Source organism: Sebastes umbrosus, chromosome 1, assembly GCF_015220745.1.
Source record: "Sebastes umbrosus isolate fSebUmb1 chromosome 1, fSebUmb1.pri, whole genome shotgun sequence".
Classification (NCBI taxonomy): domain Eukaryota; kingdom Metazoa; phylum Chordata; class Actinopteri; order Perciformes; family Sebastidae; genus Sebastes; species Sebastes umbrosus.
The window spans coordinates 7593678-7613356 of NC_051269.1; the positions used below are offsets into that span (position 1 = coordinate 7593678).

General features: G+C 40.6%; 1 protein-coding gene across 1 annotated transcript in view; it reads left to right on the forward strand.

Annotated features, from left to right (window-relative positions):
• Positions 1 to 1218: 1218 nt before the first annotated feature.
• Positions 1219 to 19679, forward strand: part of angpt4 (angiopoietin 4) — a 46789-nt gene continuing 28328 nt past the window's right edge. The window contains exon 1 of the mRNA XM_037786232.1: positions 1219 to 2744. Coding sequence (XP_037642160.1) covers positions 2352 to 2744 — 393 coding nt within the window. The 5' untranslated portion in view covers positions 1219 to 2351. The remainder of the gene's footprint in view (positions 2745 to 19679) is intronic.

The window sequence follows — 19679 nt, forward strand, 5'->3', positions numbered from 1 at the left end:
AACTTTTTTAACACTAGACCATGAGAAAAAGTTGAATCATACACTTCTAGGGACTTTTACTTTGAAAAATCTCTGAATGAACCCAGTAAAAATGTTTGATTTTCAGCATGTATGTAGTCAGAGATGTCCTGAAGTCAAATATATCAGTCATTGTCAGGAATTATTTATTATAAATGTTTATCCAGCAACCCAAAAATCAAAGAATAAAGACATTTCCCTCACAAATTAGTGGTATTTTCTTTTTAATTTATAAGGGACATGTAATGTTTTATACTTCTGGTGAATATAATCCAATCAATCTTATATCCATATATGTATTTTGTATATACAGTTCCCTTTGTTAACACCTTATTTTGAAAACCGGACGTAGTCCCACGTGTCTACTTCCTCTAACTTCTCCAAGGTGGTCTCTAGCTCTCCCGTCAGCTCCGTTCTCTTTATTCATCCATGATCAGCTCCATCGGGGCCGTTTGAATGCATTTAACATAAATGTCAGTATATGGGTGCTGTACAGTTGTAGCGTCGGTCCATTTGACCACGGAGATGAGAGTGACGGCCGGCTCGACCGCACGTTACCGCGATACGATAACGTTTCCTGTCCGTGACAGAGTTAGCATGCAGCTTTAGCCGTGATGTCTAGCTCTGCTTTTCCTGCAATGTGTGAAACCCAAAGTGTTTCCATCCTTTACTGGATGTGTACTACCCCTTCATGTTTTCTCCATCAACACAGAATTGATGCATTTAGCTCAGCAGGGTTATCCATTCATCCTGTCATCCCTTCACCTGTCCGTCCACTCGGTCTGTATGTGTAAAAAAAACTCCCTCTGTTTTCATGAATGAGCGAAAGCTCCTCAGGTTACATCCCATCATGTGTTTTTACAGGTGTTGAGAATTACAAAGTGTGAGGAGGGTCGTGACCTCATCCATCACAGCACCGCTGCACTCTCAGGTTCAGACATTATTTCACATCCTGGACGCTAAGTGTGCCATGCACTGATCCTGTTTGTCCACGCTACTTCCGCTGTACCTCACCGGAAGTTACACCCATCATCATTTCTACAGTAACGCCCCGACAATAAGGAGGATCGTTTTTTATTGTTGTCACTTTGAACACATTTTTTGTATCTTCTTGCACAAATCTGTAAGTGTGTCTGTTATCTCTCTGCTTTTATCAAAGAATTTTATTTGCATTTCTATCGGTCAACTTCTGCAGAACAGTTTATTGCTGTGAAAATAAACTCAATAATCGACAGCTCACATGTGGAGCTTGTGTTTCATAAGACATCTGTCTTTGTGTGCATCTCCATGTAGAGTGAAGAGCAGCATGAGATGGTACATCCTGCGACAGAGAGAGAAACCAAACGAAACCCCCCCGATCTCCCATGATTCCCCGGAGCATGGCTGTGTTTTAGAGGACAGAGCTGCTGACTCAGTATGAACAACTATACAAGACTTCAGGATTTACTTCAGAACTGAAAGATCAGTTAGGACAGAAGATTACAGCAGCGACTAAATGTGTTCAGATTTCTTTCTTCTATCCAGTTTTTGTCTCTTTCTCAGTGTTTGTCTACTTCTCTTGCTCTTTTTCACTCCTCTTCACCCTTTTTCTTTTTCTGGCTACTTCTCATTCCTTCTTCCTCCCTCTTTTCTTTTCCTCTCAGCCTACAAATAGAGAGGGTTCTCTAATATATAGACCTCCCTCAGGTCTCCTCCTCCTCCTCCTCCTCCTCCTCATCCTCCTCCCTCACTCATTCCTCCTTTTCTCAGCCAGCCCCAGATAAGAAGGGAGCAGAAGTATTTCTCTTTGGCCACTTCTGAAACTGGAGCCACCAGAGGAGGATGTTTTCATCTCTTTCATTCTCCCAGTCAGTCTGGACGTTCACTACTCCACATCCTTAAACGTTGAGTGGGTTTGGACCTGCACCTGGCACATTAAGGTTAATAATATCATGAAAGACCTGCTCACGGTCAAACCAATGGACCCATCCTGAAAAATCTTCACCAACAGGACGAACCCGACCATAGAGGACAGAATAAAGAAGCAGGAAGGAGGGAGATGAATCCCACTTATTGACCAACGTATCTGATGTGATTCTTCACCAAGTGAGGAGACAACCACAGGACAGGTGTTTCTGTTTCTACATTTCTAAAAGAGAAGTTACGTCTTGAAGTTCAACAGAGCTAAAGACGCTTAAGGACTGAGGGTGCAGGATCAGACCTCATGGATTGACCGGTAGGTGCAGACACACAGATGTTTTCATAAAGTTAATTGGGGTCAAAGCGTGAAGGAGCTTCTCTTGACCCTCTTCGCACTGACAGGAAACACTTTAAATCCAGTTGAAGAGAGCGTCATGAAAGGTTTGAACCTCAGCGGGGGGCTGCTGGTGCTTCTGCTGCTTTGGACCTTCGTCGCTGATGGTGTCGCGAGCGCAGAACGAGGAGGAGCTGGAGGAAGAAGAAGAGGAGGCAGCGGAGGCGGTGGCGGTGGAGGAGGAGGAGGTGCGGAGAAGAGAAGGAAGTTTCATCGCATCCAACACGGCCAGTGCAGCTACACCTTCATCCTGCCGGAGCTGGACGGATGCCAGGTCGGAGGATCGCCTTCACAGACCGAGCAGTACGGCGCCTCTCGCGGCGGGGCCGGTGTCGTGCAGAGAGACTCGCCGCCGATCGACGGCGAATGGTCGGCTCAGAAACTGCAGCACCTGGAGAGCACAATGGAGAACAACACGCTGTGGTTGCAGAAGGTAAGAGACAAACTGTCTTCTTCTCTCTGTCCTCGTGTTTGGAGATCTTTGCAATATAACTTAACTCCTACGTAGAAAAAGAGAAGCAGCTACAGAAAAACATGTGCTCTGTCGACAGGACAGATGAAGGAATTCATGAATGTTTTGGTACTTTTCACGAGTAACATTCTGTCAGATTAAAAAGGTGAAGTTCAGTAGGTCTGAGACAATACACCTATCTCCTGATTCGATACTATCACGATACTTGGGTGCAGATTCAACATGTATTGCGATTTTTAAGTACTGCGATGCACTAGACCATGGGAAAAAGATGAATCATACACTTCTAGGGACTTTGATTTTCAGCATGTATGTAGTCAGAGATGTCCTGAAGTCAAATATATCAGTCATTGTCAGGAGTTATTTATTACATTTTTTATCCAGCAACCCAAAAATAAAAAAAAAAAAAGACATTTCCATCACAAATCAGTGGTATTTTCTTTTTAATTTATAAGGGACATGTAATGTTTTGTACTTCTGGTGAATATAATCCAATCAATCTTATTTCCATATATGTATTCTGTATATACAGTTCCCTTTGTTAACACTTTATTTTGAAAAGTGGACGTAGTCCCACGTGTCTACTTCCTCTAACTTCTCCAAGTCCGTCGCTAGCTCTCCCGTCAGCTCCGTTCTCTTTATACATCCATGGTCAGCTCCATCGGGGCCGTTTGAATGCATTTAACATAAATGTCAGTATATGGGTACTCTATAGCTGTAGCGACGGCCGGCTCGACCACACGTTACCGCGATACGATAACTTTTCCTGTCCGTGACAGAGTTAGCATGCAGCTTTAGCCGTGATGTCTAGCTCTGCTTTTCCTGCAATGTGTGAAAGCCAAAGTGTTTCCATCCTTTACTGGATGTGTAGTGTTTACCACGCTGGATTTAAAATGAGAGGGTGCAGGTCGTATCCACGCAGACCCTCCAACGTTTTATAATTCCTTCGGCTCGCTGCTGTTTGTTTTGGTTGACGGATACGGAACGGATATGAAGTCACGTTACTCAGACTACAACAATAAAAGCGGTAACTTCCTTCTACCTCCACATAGACTCAAATGAAGCAAATACATCGATTCTGGCATTAAAACACCTATTTCAAAATCGTAAAAAAAAAACATCCTTAAAGTTCAGTAGAAAGTGTAGCGACACACTGTGTGCATCAGTAGATACGGTGAAATCAAACTGAACATCACACAGGAGAAAGGCAGAGTGTATTAGAGTCATATATGTGACCTACATGTTGATGGATGCTCTGTCCTGGACCGTTTAACCCCTCGAGAAACTATGTGACTTAGGATTCTTTCAATGGAAATGTCATTCAGCAGCTGTGTACGCAGTATGTGTGTTGTGATTTTCTTGCTCGGTGGTTTGCAGAGCAGAGATCAAAGTTTGGGTTTATGACTCTGGATGAGTGGCAGCTGGTTTCAATCAGGAGAGAGGCAGCGAGCTCTTTCCCTCCTGTTGTCCTAACAAACTATAATTCCTCCGTCTGTGGTTTCATCAGAGCTGTGACCGTAATGAGAACCAATGTGAAACCACGTTACCTCGCATCCATCCTGCAGAACTCTGTTAATCTAGTGAACGGACGTCTGATGACTGAGGTCTCACTGTTTGTGAGTAGGAAGGATTTCACATTTTACCTACCAGCTGCCTTTTATTAAGAATCTGTTATTTTTCCACGTTTTCCTCTAATTTCTAATGTGTAGTTCCTTCTGTACCGTGATAATTGTCACTGTTATCTCCACTGTTGTCTCGTGAAGGCTGTCAGACTGACGTGTGCCTCCTATACATCAGACCGGCAACACGTCATCCAGAGTAGGCTCTCATGACCACGCCACCTTTAGGGAGAAACAAATCCCGTGTCCCTCGTAGACGATAACAGAGTAAACAGAAGAAGATAAAACATCCAAAAAATAATAGACAATTATCCAAAAGATATTAGTAAAATATGTGAAAGAAATTGCGAAAAATATCCAATAAATATCCCAAAAATGTCTAAAAAATATCCCTTTTACAGACATGCCCACTTTATGATAATCACATGCAGTTTGCCGTGTTATGATTTGAGCATATTTTTATGCTAAATGCAGTACCTGTGAGGGTTTTCTGTCATTGTTTTGTGTTGTTAATTGATTTCCAATAATAAATATATACATACATTTGCATAAAGCAGCATATTTACCCACTCCCATGTTGAGAGGATTAAATGCTTGACAAATCTCCCTTTGAGGTACATTTTGAACAGATAAAAAATTTACAATTAATTTGTGATTAATCGCGATTAAATATTTTAATCGATTGACAGCCCTACTTCTTACCTTTATCAACCACATTTTGTTGACCATTCAAGAGCACTGAAGCAGGGAAAAGGCTGAAGAGAAGCTCATCAATTTATGCTGAACATTTCTATGTAATGGCTTGGATAATTCTTTTACACTTTTTATGTAGTTTTTGTATTTTATTTTATGCTGCGTCATGCAGCAAATGTTTTCAACAACCATTACGATTTAAAGTGGCCAGATCTCATTAAGATATCATCACTAATACCTAAACAAAAACCATCCATAAATAAAAGAGGACATAATTAAAACCTGCTGCACATCTGGGTGAATAAAGCATTGCATAAAGCAGCATATTTGTCCACTCACATGTTGATAAGAGTATTAAATACTTGACAAATCTCCCTTCAAGGTACATTTTGAACAGAAAAAAATGTTGCATTTAATTTGCGATTAATCGTGATTAAATATTTTAATTGATTGACAACCCTAATATATATATATATATATATATATATACGGACCACACAGTGTCTTCCTGGCTTTACAGTTGTTGCCGTTCCTCTGTCATCATCATCTCCTGATAGCTTAAACGTTCAGTCCAGCTCCTGCTGATGTGCAGATTGAAGTGGTTTGAGTGCAGCAGGTGATGTTGATCCATGAAATCAGATTAGTGAAAGAAAACATTTTTGAAAGGAATGTGTGCGCGGGGAGTCCCCATTCATCATCATTAGAATCATTTAAACGTCGCCGCCGCCGCAGCATGAATCATGCTTCTGTTTTAGAAGTCAGAGTATGAATCATAATTCTTACAGAAGGAATGCTGAGTTAACAGCACATTTATTTAGCTTTCTAAATGTTGGGTGTTTCCACCAGAGCCCACCGTTCACCGTAGTGTTTAGAGAAGAAAAACATGCAACTTCAAGCAGGCTGGTATCCTGGAAATTTGAGAAGTAAGCAGATGTATTAAAGGAACAGTGTGTAACATTTATTGGGATCTATTAGCAGAAAGTATGTTTTCATTAGTGTGTAATCACATGATACATATATAGACTCAAACGAAGCAAATATATCGATTCTGGCATTAAAACATCTATTTCAAAATCGTAAAAAAAAAAATGCAATACATAGGTGAATCAATTTCTTTTCCACCCCTACTGGATAGAGGCACAAAGTCAGACTAGAATATGAATATCTCTCTGAATTAATGAGGAATTTAATTGACTTCAACCCTGAAAACACCTTAAACTCTCTGATGTGTTGGTGCTGTAACTTCCAGCAGAGATAAAGGAGAAGGAAACCGAGAGGAGACGTAGTTATCTTTATTCTAAATTGAATTAAAGGTCTGATGCGAGGACGCTAACAAATGTGACTGAGTCAGACAGCGATTAGATACTGACGGCTGAAGGTGAAAGGTCAAAGGTCATCTCCTTGTCTCCTGTCGGGGTGCTGCAGACCTCAGCTCTGGACTTGACCCGCGTCTCCTCTGAGGTTTAACTGTGTGGGTGGTAAACACACACACAGAGCAGCTGGATAAAAAACACTCCTGAAATAAATCAACCGTAAATCCATTTAATGCATCAATAGATGATCATCAAACTGTTAAAACAAGGAGATCTGATTGGAGGACAGTTTGTTAGAAGAGTTTTTGATCCTGTACGCAGCGTTAGAGAGGAAAATATATCAATCACTCTTGCTGGCCAAAAACCAAACGATAATACATGGGTTTACTGGAAAAGACCAAATTTCAAGAAAATTTGAGAATTAAATTCCATTTCCAGACATCTGATTTAACACAATTAGTTTTGGTTATAGTGTTTCTGTATTTTGTTCTGTTGTTTGTAGCCTTGCTGATGGCCATGTTAACATGAAATCTATTAATGAATTCCTCAATTAAATTTAGTATTTTCTGTATTTTTTTTAAAACTAGGGCTGCAAATAACGATTGTTGTGATTTTTGATTAACCTGCTGATTATTTTCTCAATCGATTAATCCTGTATAAGAGATCGGAAAATAGTGAAAAATTATAATTTCCTCATGAGAAACTAATCAGGTGTTTCCATCACAGGAACTTTCTCAGGTGACCAAGAACCTTTTGAGGAACTTAAGAACCAAACCTGCGACTCGACGAACAAGGAACTTAATTAAATTCCTGTACTATAAAAACATCAACTTTATGAGATAGTAGGAGTGTGTGTGGGGGGGGGGGGGGGTCGATTCACCTATGTATTTCAATTTTTTTTTACAATTTTGAAATAGATTTTTTAATGCCAGAATCGATATATTTGCTTCAAGTTAACTTCTGAATTGCTTCAGATTGCTTGTTTTGTCAGACCAACAGCCCAGAATATTCAGTTTACTATAAATTAAGACAAGGATAGACAGACATTTGAGAAGCTTGAATCAGAGGATATTTTACATGACTAAAATTATTAATCGTTTACCAATTGCTGATTCCTTTTCTGTAGATTCATTCATTAATCGACTACTCGTTTCAGCTCCAGTTAGTTCCAAACCAAAGCTACACGCATACGCAGGCTTTTCTTGACATAAATCCTGTTTTCTTTGTGGTCTGAACAACAAAAGTGAAATGACTAATGAGCAAAAGCAACGTTTTTCTCCAGAACCACAGCTGTCTCGTGTCTACGGTCTCATTCCCCCAACCCCCAAACTGAGACACACTAGATTCACTCCGTTCAAATTCTTCTCAATATTTGCGTTTCTCATGCGGTCACTGGCGGCAAATGTTCTCTCTCACAGCTCAGGAAGTCACAAATCAGACACTAAAGCCGGAGTCTTTGACTTTGGTCAAGCTACAGATGACGGAGCAGCTAGTGGGGTGTTAGTAATGTTGTTTCACCTCATATCCAGAGTATTAATATATATCATCATCAACTTTTGTCTATGTAAAGATATAGAGGAGTAATGTCTACCTGAGTCTATGATATCACAGCATTAGTATCATCAACAACTGTTGTTGATGTAAAGACGTGTGGTTAACACTATTAGCTCTGTCAGTACTGTTGCTGTTGTTTTCACTGCTAGCACTGTTAGCACCGTTACCTGCATGCCGCTAGTTTAGCCATTGCCTTGTTGAGAGCCGTGCAGAGGCAATAGAAATACTCCCAATCTTGCCTTTAGTTATAGACGGTACCATGACATCACCATGACGTCAGCCATTGGTTTGTGGACTGCCATTTTGAAGCCTTGAGTTAGGCATTTTGGCCGTGGCTGTCTTGTTTTTTTTAACCGTGGTTTATGGCTGTCGCCATCTTGGTTTTTGCCGTCTCCATCTTGGTTTTTGGACGTCTTCATCTTGGTTTTTGGTCGTCACCATCTTAGTTTTTGACCATCATATCTTGGTATCTGGCTGTCACCATCTTGGTCTTGGCCGTCTCCATCTTGGTTTTTGGACGTCTTCATCTTGGTTTTTGGTCGTCACCATCTTAGTTTTTGACCATCATATCTTGGTATCTGGCTGTCACCATCTTGGTCTTGGCCGTCTCCATCTTGGTTTTTGGACGTCTTCATCTTGGTTTTGGCCGTCTCCATCTTGGTTTTTGGACGTCTTCATCTTGGTTTTTGGCGGTCGCCATCTTGGTTTTTGGACATCTTCATCTTGGTTTTTGGCCGTCTCCATCTTGGTTTTTGGACGTCTTCATCTTGGTTTTGGCCGTCTCCATCTTGGTTTTTGGACGTCTTCATCTTGGTTTTTGGCGGTCGCCATCTTGGTTTTTGGACATCTTCATCTTGGTTTTTGGCCGTCTCCATCTTGGTTTTTGGACATCTTCATCTTGGTTTTTGGCCGTCGCCATCTTGGTATCTGGCTGTCACCATCTTGGTCTTGGCCGTCTCCATCTTGGTTTTTGGACGTCTTCATCTTGGTTTTTGGCCGTCGCCATCTTGGTTTTTGGACATCTTCATCTTGGTTTTTGGCCGTCTCCATCTTGGTTTTTGGACGTCTTCATCTTGGTTTTTGGCCGTCGCCATCTTGGTTTTTGGACGTCTTCATCTTGGTTTTTGGCTGTCTCCATCTTGGTTTTTGGACGTCTTCATCTTGGTTTTTGGACGTCTTCATCTTGGTTTTTGGCCGTCGCCATCTTGGTTTTTGGACGTCTTCATCTTGGTTTTTGGCTGTCTCCATCTTGGTTTTTGGACGTCTTCATCTTGGTTTTTGGACGTCTTCATCTTGGTTTTTGGCCGTCACCATCTTAGTTTTTGACCATCATATCTTGGTATCTGGCTGTCACTATCTTGGTCTTGGCTGTCTCCATCTTGGTTTTTGGACGTCTTCATTTTGGTTTTTGGCCATCACCATCACAGCAATATAAAATAGATATTAAAGAGGGAATTATGACCTGTTTAACTTCCTAACACCAGCTCCAAGCAGCTTAGAATTTTTCATCTCTATATAATTTTTAATCAAAGTAAATGTTTAAATAAAAATACAAGAATTTATTTCCTAATCATTTGAATTGTGTTTTTATGTAAATAATAATCAATAACAAAGTAAAAGAATAACATTTACAATATTTGACGGTTTACACTGACTTAGGAACAGTTTACATTTTTCAGGACAGTGGTGAAAAAAGTTAGTCCGGAGCCTTGTATGCAGCTGCTATAACCAAATAAAAGCAAAACAAATATCGGAAAACTCGTGCTACAATTTTGTGGCCTTTGCTACAAAACTTTCAGCCTCTGTAGAAACTGTTTAGTAAGCCCAGTTGAAAGTGTAACGTTTCAGTCATTTGTCGGTGTCAGCGTGGCCTCTGCAGCGGTTTGGTGGTTTTCCAGAGAGTCGGTCTGTAAACAGCAGTAAGTGAGGTAGTTAACATGGAGCTTGTTTAGTTTTCTGCCAAATGACTGACTTCAAATGGAGCCGAGACTGAGGGAGAGACAGGAAAACCTCTACGGTCAGATCACAGCCCGGCTATCAGCCGCTGCTTGCGCTGCGATACGACGTTTGATGTGCTCAGAGGTTATTGTGATGATAACCTGCAGAACGAAACACAGTAGCAGCTTACAGCAATCTGACGGGACCAGAAGAAAGAGAGAGACGACAGATTTTAATTTAAGATATACTCTAGTATCTTACAGCAATCTGACGGGACCAGAAGAAAGAGAGAGACGACATATTGTAATTTAAGATATACTGCAGCAGCAGCTTCTGGTTTGTCCTGTATGAGTGTAAAATAACATTTATGAAGAAATAAAGTCACAGTTTGAAGACAAATGTCAGTTGAAAGCAGAACAGTCTGCAGTTTGTGGTATTTATTGTATTGAGGAAATATCATCATAAATTTAAATGATTTCATATGGGCCTTGTTGTGAGCATGTTTATGATTATAATTTAACTACGCGGGACAAAATGTTTTACAGCTCTCACATCACAGGAGAGTGAAAAGAAAGAATACTGAGCTTTTCAAATGAGGGAAAGATTACAATTCAGTTAAAAGGCCTTTTTATACAGATGTTCAATTCACTAAAACAATCTTTTCCAAACATTTTAGCAAGGATCCACACCTCCAAAACAATATTACATTTTCATTAAATGAAGCCCAAATGTTGGCGCGAGGTAATAACATAGATTAGGATCATAACGTGGACTTAACGGCTCTACCAATCACTAATTTATAAATTAACAATAACTGTAAAATCTAATAAAGTCTTTAGAAACACAGTGATTGGCTCTCCTTTGGTTGTTGCTTGCATTGCGTCAGAGGACGTTTACATAAAGTTGAGCTTTTCTCGACTTTGCCCCGTGTTTGTGTGACTTTAACGTTACTCTGCTGAATGCTAAAATGTGATAAACGTTTGGTAACCAGTTAGCCTTAAAACATGAACTTAATTAATAGAGTAATAAGAAACTACACTGAGAGTATCTGCAGATCCAGCATGACTTCAGTCTGGAGAGAAACACTTGGTCTGTGCTCCATCATGCTTTACAGCCTCACATCAGCCAGCTGTGAGCAGACCCCACTGACAGCACTAATAACAGCCTAATGACGGCCATTATCAGCCTCCTTCAGTCCAAACAAAGACAATTCAGCTGCAACTGCCTTGTTAAAAGTACATAAAAACCAGGAAAACTGAACAAAAGTATACTAGTTTCAGTTTCAAAAATCTTCAGAAATCAAAATGATTGGCATTCAATTTGTGGCGTTATCTCTTCTTGGTGCTTTTAGTAATAGTTGTGCATTTTGTGATAAAAAGCAACAAATTTGTCACAGATGTGGGTTTATTTGTTATGAAAAGATAAACACTCACCGGCCACTTTATTAGGTACAAGGTGTACCTAATAAAGTGGCCGGTGCTAGTACCGGGTGGTCTTCTGCTGCTGTAGTCCATCTGCTTCAAGGTTGGACGTGTTGTGCGTTCAGAGATGTGGTTGTTTGAGTTACTGTTGCCTTTCTATCATCTCGAACCACTCTGCCCATTCTCCTCTGACCTGTGACATCAACAAGGCATTTTCGTCCACACAACTGCCTCACTGGATATTTTCCCCTATTTCGGACCATTCTCTGTAAACCCTAGAGATGGTTGTGCGTGAAAATCCCAGTAGATCAGCAGTTTTGAAATACTCAGACCAGCCCGTCTGGCACCAACAACCATGCCACGTTCAAAGTCACTTAAATCCCCTTTCTTCCCCATTCTGATGCTCGGTTTGAACTTCAGCAAGTCGTCTTCACCACGTCTAGATGCCTAAATGCATTGAGTTACTGCCATGTGATTGGCTGATTAGCTATTTGTGTTAACAAGCAATTGAACAGGTGTGCCTAATAAAGTGGCCGGTGAGTGTAGATATCGGGAGCGCTGCCAATTTGGCCCTGGGGGGCCATTAGCGACCACAACAAATACACCGTTGACAGAGTTATCGCTGGTTAAAATTCAGGATTGACAGTAACTTCTAGTCACAGGTTGCATATTGGTTGTCATTCTATCATGAAGGCAAGAGGATGAAGTTTGACCCTGAAGTGACCTTCATGCTCCTTTTATTTGGTTTTGTTTTGCATTTTTCTCAAGTTAACAGCTTTTAAAAAGTACCCTCAAAAAATAAAGAGGTAATAAAAACCTGTCTGTGATCTTCTGACATCCGATCTAACCAGCTTGAACACACCTTGGAAATCATCAGGAGTCATAAAATCTGCAACAAATAGGAATATTTAGCACCTATGTGGCACCCATTTTGAAAAATGGCTTAACCTGCAGCAGTTAAACAGGTTATCGGTAGTCAGGTGGAGTTGTTGATGGGACTGAGGATTCACCGGACCAGAACCACATACTTCTGCTCGCTCACTTCCCCTTCACACACGAGCAGATCCGTTTCCTCGGCAGAAAACCCCTCTCTTCTCTTATTTGCTGAATCCGCCTTTTAAATAGCGATGCGCCCGGTGTCTTTTAAAGGGAATGGGAGATGATAATCTATGATTATTTAAGAGACTAAATACAACCCCTTTGCTCCTTGCGCCTTACTTTGTGCTCAGATTATGTGCCGCTTAACTAGCAAAAGTGGAGTTGGACACACCCTAAATAACCTTTAGACCATGAGCTATCATTCATCATTTAGCCTTTGTTGAATAGTTTCCACCCTTGTCTGTCTTGGGCCATCTTCTCCAGCTGTTTCCACATCAGTTCCTTCTTTTTGAACTCTTGTTCCGTGCTCCTTCTCCAGGTGTTTCTGGGTCTTCCTCTCCCCCGTTTGCCTTTTGGGTTCCATATCAATGCCTGCTCGGTTATTGCCGTTTTATTTCTCAGAGTGTGTCCAATCCAGCTCCCCTTTCTCCTTTTCAGCTGTACTTCTATTGTCTCTTGTTTGGTGCGTTCCCACAGGTTGATGTTGCTGATGGTGGTTGGCCAGTAGATCCCAAGGATGCGTCTTAGACAGAGATTAGTGAAAGTCTGCAGCTCGTTGATGATGTTAGTGGTGGTCTTCCAGGTTTCTGATCCATACAGCAGTGCTGTTTTAACGTTGGAGTTGAAGATTTTGAGCTCGGTGTTTAGTGAAATGTTTTTGGATTTCCAGATTTTGTTCAGTATGTTGAATGCTGTTCTTGCTTTTCTGATTCTTGATTTCACGTCCTCCTCTGTTCCACCACCCAGAGCTATAACACTTCCTAGATATGTGAATTTGTCGACCTCTTCCAGTGGCTGGTCCCCCGACTGTTATAGGATTCATGCTTTTGCTGTTGATCCGCATGATTTTGGTTTTTGATCCATTTATTTTGAGTCCAACCATGAGCTACAGATCAGTTAAATAGGGCCCTCACTCCCTGAAGTCTGAGTTAACTGTTTACAGGTTTTTGGGTCTGGGATTCTATCTGAGTTTATTCCTGTGATGGGAACGGTTGTGAATGATTATTGAGGATTGGAGGCCGTGATGGGAACGTTTGGGAATGTTTTTTTACCGCAGCAGGCAGTTTTATAGTTTGATGGAGATCTGCAGGGAGTGTGTTTGGGTGTCTCATGAACCCGTCTGACTGCTGAGGAGCTGCTGGTTCGTGATCTGATAATGTAAAGACCAGAGTCTCATGTGCTTCTGTTACACTCTGCAGCTTTACTCTAGTTCAGCATCTGTAACATTAACCAAAGAAAAACACAAACCCTCCAAACAGAAGACTTCATGAGATCATTTCTGTTTTTCTGTTTCATTTTATTGGATTTTTATGAGATGAAAATAGGATTAGAAAGAACACTGAACACAATAACACGAGATCCATGAAAATGATGAGGAAGCTATTAAAGTAGAAATTGAAAACATGAAAAGCAGAACTAATACAGGAAGTGGAATCACAGGGGAAGTGTCTGTGGTCGTGAGTGGGAGAGAGTGTGTTTCTGTTTGTGTGTATATATATATATATACACATATATATATATATATCCATGTGAATGTGTGAAGTCAAATGTAATTTAAGACGTCCATACATGGTTATGAGGTAAATTAATCAAATCACATTCGTCAAAAACTGTTCTTCACCGCAGGAACAGTTTTGTTTTATTCCAGTCTTAAAGTGAGATCACTATGTCACTATTATTTATAACCTTTCAGGCCAACCTGGTTAAGTTTTTCCCAACAGAGTCACAGACATCAGTGTTTATATGTTGACTTATGAAGCTTTTGGCGACAAATTGGTTAAGCTGTTACCAGGTTTAACCCAGAAAGATTTGGTAAATATAGGTGATGTATCTCAACGGGCTGATGCTCAAATCTAAAAGGTTAAAGAACAAACTAACATCCTGTAATGTGTCTCAGTGAGGTGTTATTCCACCACCACCACAACAGCTTCTTGTCTTCTCCAAGTCTTTGCAGTCTATTGGAGCGATGAGCGCCATCCGTCCTGAAGATATCCCCTCGTTTCATGTTGCGATGATGATGATGATGATGATGTTGGAGAGCGCTGTTTAACGCGCTGCTCCAAAATGTCCCATATGTGTTCAGTTGGGTTGAGATCTGGTTGCTGTAAAGGCCATTTTCATACTCAAGGAACCATTCAGACACTTCTTGTGTTCTCTATGGCTTTAACTGGCCTGTAAAGATGAAACCAGTTTAATGGAGTTTCTTTTTAGTGGGAGCCAGGTCGTCCGTCTGCATCACTGCAGCTGATTACTGGAATGTTATCAACACTGAGAGCAGAGAGAAAGAGTCAGCTGTTTAGCACATTATTTTTCCTTTTTTAAGATGACTGTTTGGCTTTTTTTTTGCCTTTATTTGACAGTTGATAGTGAAGAGACACAAAAAAAAAAATCCCGGCTGGAATTGTACCAGCGATGTTGTGTTTATGTGACATGGGCTGTAACCATTGGGCTACCGAGGTGCTCCAGAAAATAGTATTTTTTTGGAGATAGAAGATTTTAATTTCGCAGAGACAATAAAAAAAATCTGTAAAAACTGATAATTCTTTCTTAACCCCCTGAGACGCTTTCAGAGGCTGTAGCAGGTTCAGTTTTAGAGCTACAACGTACAGATATCATAGAAAACCTGAGAAATCCACTGGTACCAACCAATAGTAAATAACGCTCCAAAGTTAGGTCAAATTTTAACGAGGAAATAATGTCATGGCCATTTTCAAAGGGGTGCCTTGACCTCTGACTTCCAGATATGTGAATGAAAATGGGTTCTATGGGTACCCACGAGTCTCCCCTTTACAAACATGCCCACTTTATGATAATCACATGCAGTAGTTTTTTTCATGCAGTATAAATGTGTTATTGTCTCCTATTCTAAAAGGGTGTGTTTGAATATTTCTGCATACTGGGGTCCCTAAACAGTCCTGAATCACATAAATTGTGTCTCACTGTAAAGCTGAGACTCTTGTGGATCCAATGAGCCCAACTGTATTCATATATGAAGATGTTAGTCCCCATAGGAGACATTTCATTGACCTCACTGTATAAATGACCTGTGGTGACCTCTAGGATAATCACAGCCTCATGAAACTTTACAGCCACAAACTAGAGACCTAGAGCATTCAGAGGATGGATGGCTTTCCTAGCTAGATTGACAATAAGGGGGTTTCTGAGCAGTTTACACAACAGAAGTAATCGCCATCCAATCACCGAAAAAAATGCAATTCTTGCAGAAGTCTCCAAATGTCAAAGGTTTTTGATCCCAAATCACAGCCTGGCTTTTTCTATGGTGTTCCTCAAGGTCTTGGTGTCTTAGTGTGGTATATTGGAGGGAGTATTGATAATTTCTATCAATTCTCCAGTGGTAAAAAAATGGTTGAATTTAGCACCAAATCTGTGTAACAAATGGTATCAACTTATGAGACGTTATAGAGCATGGGGATGACCATCATATACTTCTATCATAATGTTCTAAACCCTTAAACGCTCTCACAATTTTAGAACAACTTGACAGACAGTGCTGAGCTGCATCTCAAATGAATCTTCATGTTTCCAGCTTTCAGATGATGTACACCACTTCTATGTGACATCTACTGTTGACCTGCTATCTCCCCCTAAAGACCCCCCGTACCCTCCTAAAAAAGACTAAAACGGCTCTATTGTGGGTCTCAGAGGGTTAATAAGGGAAGGATCTTTAAACAGCCAGAATCAACAGGAGGAATTATTACAACCCTGGTTCAATGTTCATATGAGCGCCTGACTGTTGTTTTAAGATACACTTTGAAAGATAGTGAACCAGTCCTTTAATTACTAATGTGCTCTTGATTCAAAGCTGCTCTTTATAGTTTGGTTCTCCCTCGTGTAACTGTTTCTAAATATTTTTGGGACCTAAACGAGGTTCTGATTTAAATTGTTCACTTTAAGTGGATAAAGAATCTCTCTGTTGCCAAGTCAAACAAGTCTATGATGTGATTTAATGAGTGAGAGCAGTACGAAGGGTGAAAGTGATTTGATCTGATTTGATGCCGCAGGCCAAATACGTGTTTAACTGAGTGAAAATCAATCACTACTTGTAGTAGTGCACCAATAAAACACCGTCAAACACAAACACACGGCCAGATCTCTAGATGCATGTTGATATTTCATCACTGTGTTTGTGTTCCTGCAGTAATACAACAGTAATACAGTACGTGCTGTTTGTGTTTGTAATGATTATTCATGTTGTCATCGGGCGCTCAGGCTGCTGCCATTAATTCAGTCCACTTAGTGCTACGTGCTGTATGACGACTCAGCAAGCTCTGTTTTTATTCAGCTTTCATTACCACCAATTATATCAACAGTAGATGATGATATAAAACAAGATAACATTTTATCGACTCCCCCGAGGCATCCTGGGAGATTACAGCAGAGGTGGAGGCTGGTGAGTACAGAGTTACTCAAGGCTGTAAATTAAAATAGAAGAACAGAAGAAGTGATCTAACCAGACCTCTCTGGCCTGCTGTTCATCTCTCAACGCTTTCATTGGCAACACCCGCCCTGCCTCCATGCTAGCACGAGGTACTGCTAACCCGAATTGTTCAGGTCCTGTTCCCTGACCAATGGGCCATCCTGACCTTAACCACGCGAGGTCAGTGCCTAAACTCAACCCGCTACACAGGGCGGATCTCTGCCAAGAAAAGTAGAGGGATCCATAATTACACCTCCAGGCTACATTAGCTGCTACCAGCATAACACACCGGAATCTCTGACACAACCAAACATACGTATATTAATAAGAAGTGAAAGTCAATAGTTCGTTCCGTTGCAACATCAGCTCCCAGCAGCAGAGCTACACTTCCACCATTTTGGACTTGAAGCGACTACCAGACGCCAGTAAAACGTGCGACTACAAAGAGGTGTACAAAAGTACTTCCCATTTATTTGCTTCCCAGAGGAGCATAAAGTGAGCGATGGACATAAATGGAAGTTATAAAAATCCAGCACACAGATTTTGAGATCAATCTCAAACTTTTTCATGTCAAGGATCCAAAATGGAGTCCAGTAGACCACAGACCATGGATGTAGAAGAGGGTCCAGTAGACCACAGACCATGGATGTAGAAGAGGGTCCAATAGACCACAGACCATGGATGTAGAAGAGGGTCCAATAGATCACAGACCATGGATGTAGAAGAGGGTCCAACAGACCACAGACCATGGATGTAGAAGAGGGTCCAATAGATCACAGACCATGGATGTAGAAGAGGTTCCAATAGATCACAGACCATGGATGTAGAAGAGGTTGTGTCTTGTGCTTTTGCCCTGCGTGTTAGTAAATAACCTACAACTAAATTCTGTGGCCAAGACCAGGGAGATGGTGATCAACTTCAGAAGGAAGAGGACGGTTTCATAACCCAGAAGAATGAATGGAATAAAAAGGACGATGGATGGGTTCCAAATCTCATTCTTTCTCTTTTTACTTTTAATACAGCTGCCCTTACAAAGTATACGTACTGTTGCATGCAGTTTGTATACTATTGTGACATACTACGACCTCATCATTAACATTGCGTCTTGAACTTTAACCCTCCCGCTCCGCTGTGCAGAGGATTGTGGGTCAGAATTGCCAGATCAGCATGTTGGCTTCATACTGCAGAATGTGACCGGATGTAGTAGGACCTCCTGGTATTTTTGGCATACTGCATTTGTCATACTATGTATTGGGACACACTAAATCTTTTTCTAGCAGACTAAATATGGTAGTATTGGTTCTGCTTTATGGATTTTGGTACTTTAGACCAACAGTTTTATAGCAGTACAAAGCTAAATCTTAGGGGTACTCTATTAAGTATCCTGTCTGAGTGTTGGCCTCGGTAAGTCGGCTAATAAAGAAAGAACACAGTGTGAACTAGAGGCCTGACATTAATCACTTAAACCGGGACACAGCAGCCTAATTCACATGTTGTGTGTGTGCATGTATGTTTGAATGGTTGTGAACATGTGTGGGTGTAGAATAGAATAATGAAAACTAGCTCTCAGCAGCTGTGGTATGAACCAGCCACACTCATGTTGCTCTCAGTTTGAATACATCGTACACACACACACACACACACACTCGGTGGGATTGGCTAACCATTATTTTGCCATTACTCGGTTTTCTCAGGCGGTCTGCTGATAAACATTCGCTGTCTTCACCTCTCTGATCCAAAGAAAATGTTAAGTGGAGTTGACAGTGCAGGAGGGGAACAGCAAATAACACACTTTATCACATGTAAATATACTTTAGTAAGGTTGTCAAGACAACAAACAAGATGTTCAGTAGATTATGGGGAAGTTTGGATCTCTATATTTCAAACATTAAACACAGAAAAGTAGGTGTTGGTTGATGCTAAAGTGGATAAAGTGGTGTAATGCTTCCAGGAACAGGCGTTACATGTGTGACTCTAATCAGAGTTTAATCTGAGACAAACCACCCAGTTAAACAGGGCTGTGTGTTTATTCCTGTACAGACTCTATAGAGACTCTTTGGGTTTACCATCCTTTACTTTGATGTGTTCCCACCACATTCAATGACATCATTCATGTTGTTTCAGAGGAACCTGGACGTGCCTCAGTGGTCTGATACTGTATAATATATATTTTAGGGGTGTAGCGATACGTTTTTACAACAATACGATACTATTTCCATGGTGCCGATACGATTGAAGGACGATATTTGGCTCATCTAAAGCGATACGATACAATTCAATGATTTGAAATCGATACAGCAACTTTTTTGCCAACAATTCAATCAGTGGGACTGTGAAATAAAAATCTGATATTGGACCGTGCAGGTCAGGATTACTCAAAGTTTTTATTGTAAGGGAATCAGGGATAAATTAATTATGGATATAAACAAGTAAACACAATGATTAATGGCAAATACATACAGCTTTTATTTGAAAATAATAAAAAATGCAACTTCAGGACCTGCTGATTCAGTTCTCAAGATACAAGGCAGTGCAATATTAAACAAAAAATATAATAAACCAACTTCTATTCAAGTTAAATGAACAGTAGTTTAACCTGCTCCTACTTTTTTCAGTTTCAATATAAATGGTAGATCAATAATACAGAGAGCAACCGCTTATAGTGATCAAACAGCTTGGGACAGAATCATTCCTACAAACGCTGTTTAAATAATCTGCTTATAGTTATCAAGTAGTCCACCTACAGTGTTCATTTGGGGTCTTTTCCTACATGAAAACATACGGAAAAACATTTTAAAACTATGTTTTTTAACTATTTCTGT